The 13016-nt window shown below is 35.0% G+C and overlaps 1 protein-coding gene across 10 annotated transcripts in view; it reads left to right on the forward strand.

Moving 5' to 3' along the window:
- CCDC138 (coiled-coil domain containing 138) overlaps positions 1-13016 on the forward strand; it is a 114979-nt gene that overhangs the window by 50842 nt on the left and 51121 nt on the right. For 8 of the 10 annotated variants that reach the window (XR_004380836.1, XM_032842398.1, XM_032842400.1 and 5 more), the window contains one exon: positions 981-1097. The exons of the other annotated variants lie outside the window; for them this stretch is intronic. Coding sequence is in view for 7 of the 8 variants with exons in the window: in XM_032842398.1 (XP_032698289.1) it covers positions 981-1097 (117 nt within the window). In the remaining variant the exon portion in view is untranslated. The remainder of the gene's footprint in view (positions 1-980; positions 1098-13016) is intronic. 10 annotated transcript variants of the gene reach the window in all.

Consider the following 13016-nt stretch of genomic DNA (forward strand, 5'->3'; position numbering starts at 1 on the left):
ATCAAAGGCTTAGAATATCTTTATGGTCTTAAAATCTTTTAGCAAAATGATATACTTTTGAGGTGGTGTTTTTTCATAGACATCTTTTTTAAACAGTTGATTATATTTCCAATTGACTTTAATTATTATGATATTTGTGCAAGACAGATATATTAAGAGTAAAGTATTACCTCAATTCCTAAATTTTTATTATTAATATTTTTATTTTTTATTCATTGTAGACAGCGCAAGTGTACCCATCTTTGTGACCAGGGGTAAGGGTGGGGAGGAGGGGCAGTGTGAGGGGAAGAGAGAATCTCAAGCAGACTTCAAGCTGAAGGCAGAGCTCTCAGTGTTTTTAAAAAACGTTCTTTCATATATCTTTCAATATAAATTCATACAGATATTTTATATAAATGGGATCTGATTACATTTGCCCTTTGGTAACCTTTTATCACCTAAATACAGATTCTCTTACCATTTTTATGGTTATATATGTATTATAAATTTATTTGTCCATTTGAAGTCCAGGGAATGTCTATACAGCTTCTTTACCTTAAAATCTTTGATGGCTAATGTGCTGGGTTAAAGGATGTACATATTTAAAATTTCAAATATATATTTCTGTATTGTGTTGCATTTGGTTTCAAAGTGAGGATTTTTATTACAGAACTTTTTTCTTTTTTTTTTAAATTTTTTTTTTTTAAAGATTTTATTTATTTGTCAGAGAGAGAGAGCGAGAGTGAGCACAGGCAGATAGAGTGGCAGGCAGAGGCAGAGGGAGAAGCAGGCTCCCTGCTGAGCAAGGAGCCCGATGTGGGACTCGATCCCAGGACTCTGGGATCATGACCTGAGCCGAAGGCAGCCGCTTAACCAACTGAGCCACCCAGGCGTCCCGGAACTTTTTTCTTTTGAAGAAAGAAATTTGGGGGGAATTGTGGTAATTGACTTTCACCAATTACATTACTGTGCATTTATAACTTCTGCCATTTTATCTTTAGCTTTTGCCTGTGATGACAGAGCAGCTACAGTGGATGCCGTTTGTGAATACCAAACTTCATGAGCCTTTTGTAAAATTTATATATTGGTCTCTAAGACAGCTAGATGCGGGAACACAGGTAATTGATTAATAGTAGTCTATCTTTTTTTTTTTTCTTTTTAAGATTTTATTTATTTATTTGACAGACAAGAGATCACAAGTAGGCAGAGAGGCAGGCAGAGAGAGAGGAGGAAGCAGGCTCCCGCGGAGCAGAGAGCCTGATGCAGGGCTTGATCCCAGGACCCTGGGATCATGACCTGAGCCGAAGACAGAGGCTTTAACCCACTGAGCCACTCAGGCACCCCTAATAGTAGTCTATCTTTTAGTATTAATACTGAATAATATTGTCTTGATCTTGTTCTATTATAGGTTTATTTTCCTTTGTTCTGTTTATATTACAGGATTTTCTGCCTTTGCTTTATTCACTACTTTCTCCTTTTATAAATATTATTTCTCAGAGCCCTAGGTTTGATTTAATATACAACATTGTTTTTTGAGTTTCAAAATTGTAAAATAAGTATCACTCTATTTGGTAATTGTTAAAACCACTATCCCCCCCCCCTTATTTTACTTATAAATTTCCATATTTTACTGAAGGTAGTAGAAATTAAAGATTTCTTATTTTAATGCCAGTAAATGTACACTAAGTAAATTGGACAATGATTTACAGTAGCCTAATCAAAGCAGAAAAATTATTCCAGCATCTTATAAAATGAACCATGCACGTTACCTATTCATGTAAGGTTCAGTCAATTTAAATTTAATGTCATGAGTATGTAATCGTTTGTGCTTTGGGCTGTAATAGTTTTGTAAAATTTTATTTCCCTAGTTAAATCCTGTTACAGCTTTCATTTACTTAATTGAGAGAAACAAATTTATGCTTAGGTAGTGTAATCTTGGTCCTGTGGAATTCAGAAAGCACACAGCTAAATCTCTTAGTGTAGTACTGATGATTAAGTAGTATTAATTGAGTCATGTGATCATTATGTAGTGTGATGGATAAAGTTAAGGAAAAATATCTTTCTTTAGGTGTTGTCCCAAATATTTTGTCTCTGTGGTGCACAAGTAAGCACGTGAGCACGTATGCATACATGTGCATGTGCTCTCCGCCAAATATCATTTTGTATTTTTTGGTCTTAATACGTGTCTCACTAAAGTCATATGGATTATCAGATCTTATAATGTTGCTGTCTTCTTTTTACAATTTAATTTTGCTATTTTATTATTGTTTCTGAAAATGGTTGGCTTACTTTCAGCCACAAAAGGCTAGGCTCGGAAACTGAGTGAAATTTTCTTTTATCCTCCTTCCAAATACTCTTTTCATTTTCCTTTAGAAAATTTATCATTTATTTTTACCTGTAAATGTGTACTCTGCATCCTACTCTGTATTCTGTATTCTGTACTGCCAGCCTACATCTACGTTTCTAGTGAAAAGTAGCATTCTTGCCACTGTCCCGTTTGTTTATTCAGCATTTATTTATGGATTTCTAATATTTTAATTTTAGTAATTGTCTGATTGTATGTACTTTTTAAAACTAAGCTTTTTATTTTGAGATAATTTTAGATTCACTTGTAGTATTAAGAACTAATACAGAGAAATCTCTTGTCTCCCTAACCCACTTTACCCCCAGTGGTAACCTCTTACAAAACTAGTACAATATCACAACCATAATATTAATATAATCAAAATAACAACAGTTCAATCACCAGATTCCTCATGTTGCTTTTTTTTGTGTATACAGACTTTCATTTTTTAGAGCAAATTTAGATTCACAACAAAATTGATCACAGAGATTTCCCATATACTCTCTGACCCCACATATTTACTGACTTCCACACTTCAGCTTCTTCCACCAGAATTTGGTACAAATTGCTATAATTTGTTACAATTGATGAACCTACATTGATCTGTCATTTCACTCCAAGTCCATAGTTTACATACCTTAGGATTCATTCTTGGTGTTTTATATTCTATGAATTTTGACAAAAATGTAATGGTGTTTAACCACCAAATATATAATGCAGAATAATTTGTTATTAATAATAGTTTGCCCTAAAAATCCTCTGTGCCTGCCTAGTCACACTTCCCTCCTAACTCCTGTAAACTACTAATCCTTTTACTCTTTGTCTTTTACATAATGTGATAGCTTTTCCTTTTACGAGTATCATATAGCTTAGAGTTACGCAATATATAGCCTTTTCAGATTGGCTTCTTTCACTTAACAATATGCATTTAAGATTCCTCCCTGTCTTTTCATGGTTTGATAGCTCATTTCTTTTCAGTGCTGAATAATATTCCATCATCTAGATGTACCACAGTTTATCTATCCATTCACCTGTTGAAGGACATCTTGATTGCTTCCAAGTTTTGGCAAGTATGAATAAAGATGCTGTAAACATTCATGTGCAGGTTTTTGTATGGACATTAGTTTTTGACTCCCTTGGGTAAATACCAAGGAGCACAACTATTAGATAGATACGGTAAGATATGTTTAGTTCTTTGTAAAACTATAAGCTGCCTTCCAAAGTGACTACACCATTTTAAATTTCCAGGAGCAGTGAATGAGAATTTCTTTTGCTCCACATCCTCATCAGCATTTGGTGTTGTCAGTGTTTTGTGTTTTGGCTATTCTAATTGGTACATAGTCAAATCTGGTTGGTTAAATTTTCAGTTCCCTAATGACATACCATTGAGTATCTTTTCATATACCTGTTTGTCATCTGTATATTTTCTTTGGTGAGGTTTCCAGGTTCTTTGCCCATTTTTTAATTGGGTTGTTTTCTTACTGTTGGCTTTTTAGAATTCTTACTGTATTTTGAGTAACAATTCTTTATCAGATGTGTCTTTGTAAATATTTTCTCCTCCCAATCTGTGGCTTTTTTTTCTTGTTTCACAGAGTAGTTTTTAATTTTAAAGAAGCCCAGCTTCTCAGTTATTTTTTGTGGACCGTGCCTTTGGTGTTGTATCCAAAAAGTATTTACTGTATCCAAGGTATTACGTATTCTTGGAGAATTGACTGTCATTATTTAGTGTTCTTTTTTCCTTGGTAACTTTCCTTCTCTGAAGTCTGTTTTGTCTGAAATTAATATAGTTATTCTAGCTTTCTTTTGGTTCGTGTTAGCATGGTATATATTTCTGTCCATTTACTTTTAATCTGTATTTATCTTTATATTTAATAAGTGGGTTTCTTATGGGCAATGTATAGTGGGTCTTTTATTTTGATTCATTCTAATAGTCTTAATCGGTGTATTTTGACTATTGGTATTGAAAGTGATTATTGATATTGTTGGATTAATACATACCATATTTTTACTATTTTTTATTCATTGACAATTGTTCTTTGTTCCTATTTTGTTCTCTCTTCTCCTGCCTTTTGTGTTTTTATTTTTTTAAAAAGATTTCATTTATTTATTTGACAGAGAGAGAGATCACAAGTAGGCAGAGAGGCAGGCAGAGGGGGAGGGGGAAGCAGGCTCCCCCCGCCAAGCAGAGAGCCCGATGCAGGGCTTGATCTCAGGACCCTGGGATCATGACCTGAGCAGAAGGCAGAGGCTCAACCCACTGAGCCACCCAGGCATCCCGCTTTTTTGGTTTTAATTGGACATTTTATATGCTTCTACTTTCCATTCTTTCTTAGCATATCAATTGTACTTCTTTTTTTATTTTTTTAGTTGTTGCCCTACAGTTTGCAATATACATTTACAACTATCTAAATCCACTTTGAAATTACACTATATAGCTTTACATGAAGTGTGAATGTCTTATAATACAGTAGACCTACTTTATCTGTGCTTTCATTTTCTGTGGTTTCAGTTAGCCACAATTAACCATAGTATAGAAGCAGATGATCTTCCTTCCAGAGTATTGTCAGAATTGTTATTAGCCTAATGCTATGTAAGGTCACAATGCCTGTTTCATTCACCTCACTTCATCTCATTCTGTAGACATTTTACCATCTTACATTGTAATCATAAGAAGGGTAAGCACAGTACAGTAAGACATTTTGAGAGAAACCACATTCACATAACTTTTATTATATTGTTATAATCTATTTTATTATTAGTTATTGTTAATCTCTTACTGTGCCTAACTTATAAATTAAACTTTATCATAGGTATGTATGTATAGGAAAAGACATAGTGTATAAATGGTTTGGTAATGTCCATGGTTTTAGGTCCAGGGGTCTTGGAACTCATGCCCCCCAGATAAGGGGGACATACAACATACTGTGGATTTCTTTCTCCTGTCGTGTATTCACTTGTATCATTCCTGTCATTCATTTCACTTACACATAAGCATACATAAACATGCATATGTACACACACGCACACACAGAGGCATCCATATTCCAACATTCCTACCGTATTTGAGTCTGATTCTGATGCTTATTCTGTCTTTTCAAACTGTGGATTTTTGCCTTTCAGCATGCCTTATGAGTTTTTCTTGTTATCTGGACATGTTGTACCATGTAAAAGTGACTGCTGTAAGTGTCCCTTTAATACATCCTAAGATGTTCAGGAAGGGGAAGTGTTACATAGTTGTATGATTCAATATCAGTATTTTGGTGAGATTGTGTCCCTGGGCAGTGAATTTCATAAGTGCTTCCCAGTTTTTCTCCCCCTGAGGTAGGGTACAATTGCTAGAGCAGGCTGGATTTTGCTATTTCCTTTCCCCTAAGTCCCTAAATCCGTTAGACTCTGATAAAACCCCGGTAGATGAAGCTCTGGTAAAGTAGTTTTCTTGAGGACTAATCCTGTTATAATAAGAACAGAATTGTGTCATATTTCAGAATGGTCACTGTTTCACTCCCTTACCTGAAGCATGAGGGGATTTTTCTCTAGTCTTCACTGTGAGAGCTGTTAGAGCTCCTGGAGCCAAAACCAGTAAAATTTGGGAACTCCCTTGTGACTGGCCTCAGCTCGCATTTTTAACTCTCAAGGTTCTTCACACTGGTCCTCCAGCAATTTTCAGTTAATAGCTCAGATTTTCCTTTGTTGGTACCAGTTCCTGCAGAGGTTTCAGCTCATGGTTTTCTGCCATAGTAAGTTGTAATTCTTTGTATTCTCCTCTCTCTCCAAATTTTGGGTTTTGTTCTGGGATCTCACTTCTGTTGGATCTAAGAAAGCTGTCAATTTTTCAGTTGTTTGGCTTTTTACTTGTTGTTAGGTTGGAGTGACAACTTCCAAGCCCCTTATCTACCTGACCAGAAATCAGAAGTCCTCATGTTACCTTTTATAACAATACCCGCTTTTCTCTTGCCCTACCCCTTCTTTAATTCCTCCCACCACTAACTTCTTTTTCTCCATTTCTATAATTATGTTAAATCACAAATGCTATTTGAATGTAATATACAGTATGTAACCCTTTGAGATTTTTTTTTTTTTTTTTGCACTTAGCTAGCATAACTTGCTGGAGATCTGTTTAAGTTGTGGCATTCCTTTTTGTTAATTCCATGGTAGGAATATACCACATTTTAACGATTCATTGGTTAAAGGAAACTAATTTTTTTCTATTATAAATGCTGTAAACGTTGATGTCCAGGTTTTTGTGTATAAATAAGTTTTTATTCCTCTGGGATGAATGTCCAAGGATACAGTTGTTGTATGGTAGCTGCATGTTTAATTTTTTAGTAAACTGCCAAGTTTTAAGAGTGATTTTATTTATTTACCCCCTCACTAGCAATATCTGAGTGATCTAGTTTCTCCTTGACCTCACCAGCATTTAGTGTTATTACTATTTTTTATTTTCACCGTTCTTGATAGTATTGTTTTCCCATTGGAGTTTTAATTTTCATCTCTCCAGTGGCTAAACATACTTTTTTATGTGTTTGCTTTCTACAGGTATATCCTCTTCAGTTTGTGTCTTTTACCCATTCTTTAATGGACTCTCTGTTTTCCATTGTTGAGTTTTGAGAGTTCTTTATATTTGGATACTAGTCCTTTGTTGGATATGTCATTTGGAAATAAATTTTTTTCTTTCTTGTATTTTCATCATCTTAACAGGGTCTTTTGCAGACTTTTAAATTTTAATGATTTCTAGTTAATCAGTTTTTTTTTTTGTGGATGTTGCTTTAGGGGTCAAGTATAAGAATTTGTTGCCTAACCTGAGATTGTAAAGATTTTTCTCCTTTTTTTTTTCCTTAAAGTTTTATACTTTTACAGTTTATATGTAAGTCCTTGTACAGTTTCAGTTAATTTTGTATGAGGTGTGAGATTTAGATCAAGGTTAATAAATGCCCAGTTGCTCCAGCACCATTTATTGAAAAGTCTTTCCTTCCTCTGTACCTTTGTTGGTTGGGAATAATTTTGTGGGTCTCTTTCTGTGTTCTCTGTTATGTTCCATATATCTGTGTGTCTTTTCCTTTGCCGATTCCATACTGTTGATTCCTGTACCTTTATAATACATTTTGAAATTGGGTATTTTGATCTCCTCCCATTTTATTATTTTTTAAAAATGTTTTAACTAAAATAGTTCCCTTGCCTTTCCTTATAAATTTTAGAATAATCTTCTCTGTCTACAAAATATCTTACAGGGATTTTGATAGGAATTGCATTAACCTATATATAAATTTGAGAAAAATTGACATCTTTACTGTGTTGTCTTCCAATTCAGGAACATGATATGTTTCTCCATTTTATTTAGAAATTTGTTTTCTTTCATCCATGTTACATAGTTTTAAGCATAAAATTCTTGTACATTATTTGTTAGATCATCAGCTGCGTATTTAGTTTTTTTTAGTGATTGCAGTTGGTATTTTTAAAATTTTGGTGTCTGTGTTGATACTCTGTTCATTCTGTATCATGTGACAATGATCTTACTAGTTTTAGGATTTGCCTTGAAGGTTCTTTGGAATTTTCTACATAGTCATGGATCTGCAAATAAGGAGAGTTTTTTGTTTTCCTTCTTCTTTTTTTTTTTTTTTAAACATGTATGCCTTTAATTTTTCTTTTGCATTAGCTACAGTATCTACAACTATGGTAAATATGAATGATAATGGATGTCATTGGCTTGTTCTTGATCTAAGGGGGGAACACAGTGAGTCCTTTAACTATTATATTAGCTATGGTTTTATAGATGTTTTTTTAATCAGCTTTCGTTCCCCTCTATTTCTGCTTTTCTGAGTCTTTTTTTAATCATGAATGAGTGTTGAAACTTTATTCAAATGCTTTTTTGCATTTATTGATATGATCATTTGATTTTTCTTTTCCTTTAACCTGACAATGTGGTGCATTACTGATGAGCTTTCAAAAACTAAATTAGCCATGTATTCCTGAAGTAAAGCCCACTTAGTCATGTTGTGTAGTTCTTTTTGTATTTGCCGCATTTTTTTGCTAATATTTTGTTAAAATATTTCTATATTCATTAGTTATTGGTCTACAGTTTTTATTCTTTTATACTATCTTTGTTTCTGTATCAAGGTAATACTATGTTCATAAAATTAATTGATAAGTGTTCCATCTTCTCTTTCTGAAAGAAGTTATATTTAATGTTAATTCTTCTTTAGACTTTTGGTAGAATTCTTCTATGAAATTGTCAGCCGGGAGCTGTCTTTTGGGGAGATTTTTAAAAATTATTTATTTATTTGACAGAGAGAGACAGAGAGAGCGCGTGTGCATAAGCAGGAGGAACAGCAGGCAGAGGGAGAAGCAGGCCCCCCAATGAGCAGGGAGCCTGATGTGGACCTGAGCCAAAGGCAGACACTTAACTGACTGAGCCTCCTAGGCACCCTGAGAGTTTTAAAACTATGAATTCAATTTCCTTAATAGTTATATTAAGGGATATTATGTAATTCATATAAGTGATTTGTAGAAATTTGTGCTTTTCAGGGAATTGAATGAACCATTTTGTCTAAGCTGTTCAATATACATGTGGAAAGTTTTTTATAGTGTTCTCTATATGTCCTTTTGATGTCCTCAGTATTTGTAGTAATACCTTCTGTTTCATTCCTAGTATTTTTTTTTTTTTAAGATTTTATTTATTTGACAGACAAAGATCACAAGTAGGCAGAGAGGCAGGCAGAGAGGATGAGGGGAAGCAGGCTCCCCGCTGAGCTGGGAGCCCGATGTGGGGCTCGATCCCAGGACCCTGAGATCATGACCTGAGCTGAAGGCAGAGGCTTAACCCACTGAGCCACCGAGGCGCCCCTCATTCCTAGTATTGATAATTCGTGTCATTTTTTTTGTCTTTCTTGCCGGAAGTTTGTTTTGTTGATGTTTTAAAAAGGACCATTCTTTTATCTAATTATTTTATAGTTTCCATTTTTATCCCTTTATTAATTCCTTCCTTCTCTTTGCTTTCGATTTATTTTGGTCTTTTTTAAGGTTACTAAGTAAAAACTTAGATTATTCATTTGAGACTTACTGTTTTTCTAACATAGTGCTATTTTTAGTGCTGTTTTTCTGTCAGCACTGCTTTAAGTGTGTCCCACAAATTTTGATAAGTTACATTTTCATTTCTTCCAATTTAATGTATTTTAAAAATTTCCCTTGAGACTTCTTCTTTTACCCATGAGTGATTTAGAAGTTTTTTTTAGATCTTTCTTTTAGCTTTCTGTTTTTCTGGTTTGGTTGTATTGACATTCTGCTCTTGTTGTGTGGGTGTTCTATAAATGTGGATGCTTGTTGATGGCATTTTTTAGTTACTTTATATCCTTGTTAATATTCTATCTAATTGTATCTCGTGTTCAGAAAAGTCTTCAGATATTATTGTGAATTTATATATTTCTCCTGTTTATCATTTTTATCTCATATGTTTTGGAGCTCTGTTGCTTTGTGCATATAAATATAGGACTGTTATGTGTTCTTAGTGGATTAACTCTTTTATCATTATGTAATGTCTCTCACTGTACCTGGTAATTTTCTTTGCTCTGAGAATACTCTGATAAGCACTCTACTCTCCTTAGATTCATGATGTCCTTCTTCATTCTTTTAATTTTGTCCTGTTTACATTGTTCTATTTGAAATGAGATTTTTGTAGATAGCATGTAGCTAGATTTTTTTAAAGACTTTATTTATTTATTTGATAGAGAATGAGAAACAAGTAGGCAGAGAGTGAGGAGGAAGCAGGCTCCCTGCTGAGCAGAGAGCCCGATGCGGTGCTCAGTCCCACGACACTGAGATCACGACCTGAGCCAAATGCAGAGGCTTAACCCACTGAGCCTCCCAGGCACCCCCCCCCCGCCCCCAATTTTGTTTTTTAATCAACTTTATCAAGTTCTATGTTTTAATTGGTATAGTTAGGCCATTTATATTTAATGTAGTTATTGATATGTTAGGGCTTAAGTTTGTTATTTTCTTTTGTTTACTGTTTGTTTTTGTATATCTTTTTCATTTCTCTGGGTTTTATTTTCCCCTGCTTTGCTGTGGGTCACTTGAACATTTTTTAAAACTCCATTTTGGTTTATTTATAGTTTTGAGTATTTCTCTTTTTGTAGTTTTTTTATTAGTCCTTCTAGCTATCACATTGTATACAGATAACTTACCACAGTCTACGGGTGTTTTCATTTTGCTAATTCAGTTGAAGTATAGAAACCTTGCCTTTTGGGATACCTGGGTATCTCAGTTGTTTAAGTGGCTGCTTCAGCTCACATCATGATCCCATGGTCTTGGGCTCAAAATCCCACATCAGGCTCCTTGCTCAGCAGTGAGCCTATTTCTCCTCTGTCTGCTGCTTCCCCTGTTTGTGCTCTGTCTCTCTCCCTCTGACAAATAAATAAAATCTTAAGGAAAGAAAAAGAAACCTTGCCTTTTTATCCCTTCATTAATCCACCTTCTATAATAGTGTTGTGCTAATATATATGTCTTCTGCATGTATTTAGAATCACATTAGACAGTGATATAATTTTTGCATAACTGTCAAACATAAAACTCAGAAGGAGAAGGGAAGTCTATTATATTTGCCCATATTTTGCTTATTCAGTCCTTCCTTCCAGATATTCCAATGCTCCTTTTTTTTTTTTTAAGAATTTATTTAGTTATTTGACAGAGAAAGAGAGAGAGATCACAAGTAGGCAGGCAGAGAGAGGGGGAAGCAGGCTTCCTGCTGAGCAGAGAGCCTGATGTGGGACTCGATTCCAGGACCATGAGATCATGACCTGAGCTGAAGGCAGAGGCTTAACCTGCTTAGCCACACAGGTGCCCCCAAGGTTCCTTCTTTTATTGTTTCATTTCATCCTAGAGAACTTCTCTTAAGCAGCCTTTCAGAATAGGTCTGCTGACACTTCATCTTCAAGTGTCCTAGTTTCCTCTGTATTCCTGAAGGATAATTTCACTGGGTATAGGATTCTGAGATGATAGTTCTTTTCTTATACTTGAAAAATGTACTAATTTCTTCTAGACAACTTCTGTGGCTTATGATAAGGAATCCACTGTTGCTTGAATTGCTTGCTTCATTTTTGTTAATTTCTCTGTTACTGCTTTCATTTGTTTTCTTTTCCTTTAGGTTTCATAAGTTGGTTATGATGTATCTTGTTGATAATTTTGGATTTATTCTTTCTGGGGTTTGGTTAGCTTCTTCAGTCTTTAGATTTATTTATTTAGTCGATCTGGGAAGTTTTCAGCCATTATTTCTTCAAGTATTTTTTCAGCCCTACCTCATGTTTCTTTTCCTTCCAGAGTTCTAATGGACAGGGTTGCTAAATCTTTTTTTTTTTTTTAATTTTATTTATTTATTTGACAGGGAGATTACAAGTAGGCAGAGAGGCAGGCAGAGAGAGAGGGGGAAGCAGGGTCCCCGCTGAGCAGAGAGCCCGATGAAGGGCTCTCTATCCCAGGACCCTGAGATCATGACCCGAGCCGAAGGCAGAGGCCCAGCCCACTGAGCCACCCAGGCGCCCCTGGGTTGCTAAATCTTTTGTTATGGTTCCTCAGTTCCTGGAATCTTTTTTTTTCCCTCCAGTTTTTTGGGTTTTTTTTTTTTTTTAGTTCAATGTTCAGATTAGGTAAATTCTTTTGTTTTAAATTCCAGTTAAACATTTATTTCCTTGTGTCGTACATTCTGCTGTTGAACCTATCCTTTTTTTTCTTTGTGTATTTTTTCTCTTTTAATTTAAACTCAGGTTAGTAAACATATAAGTATAGTATTGGTGTCAGGAGTAGAATTTAGTGATTCATCACTTACATATCACACCCGGTGCTCATCCCTACAAGTGTCCTCTTTAATACCTATTAGCCATTTAACCCATCCCCCCCAGTCCCCTCACCGACAACCCAAAGGTTCTCTTAACAGTCTCTTATGGTTTGCCTCTATCTCTGTTTTTATCTTATTTTTCTTTCCTTTCCCCTATGTTCATCGGTTTTGCTTCTTAAATTACACAAATGAATGAAATCATATGACATCTGTCTTTCTCTAACTTAGTTCACTTAGCGAAATACATTCTCGCTCCATCCATCTTGTTACAAGATTTCATTATTTTTGATGGCTGAGTAATATTCCATTGTATACATATATATGCCACATCTTCTTTATCCGTTCATCAGTCATTCAGCACTTGGGCTCTTTCCATAAATTGGCCATGGTCGATAAGACTGCTCTGTTTGAGCACTTTTGTATCCTTTGGATAAATACTTAATGGTGCAATTGCTAGGTCAGAGGGTAGTTATATTTTTAGCTTTTTGAGGATGCCCATACCGTTTTCCAGAGTGGCTGCCCCAGCTTGCATTCCCACCAACAGTGTAAGAGTATTCACCTTTCTCTGCATCCTCACCAACATCTGTTGTTTCCTGTGTTGTTTAGTTTAGCCATTCTGATTGGTGTAGGGTGGAATTTCATTGTGGTTTTGATTTGTGGTTCCCTGATGATGTTGACCATTTTTTCATGTATCTGTTGGCCATTTATATGTCTTCTTTGGAGAAACGTCTCTTCATATCTTCTGGCCATTTCTTAACTGGATTATTTATATTCTGGGTGTTGATTTTGATGAGTTCTTTATAGATGCTGGATACTATCCTTTTATCTAATATATCATTTGCAAATATCTTCTCCCAGTCTATAGACTGC

Source organism: Lontra canadensis, unplaced genomic scaffold (genome assembly GCF_010015895.1).
Source record: "Lontra canadensis isolate GAN:19392208 unplaced genomic scaffold, GSC_riverotter_1.0 scaffold130, whole genome shotgun sequence".
NCBI lineage: Eukaryota > Metazoa > Chordata > Mammalia > Carnivora > Mustelidae > Lontra > Lontra canadensis.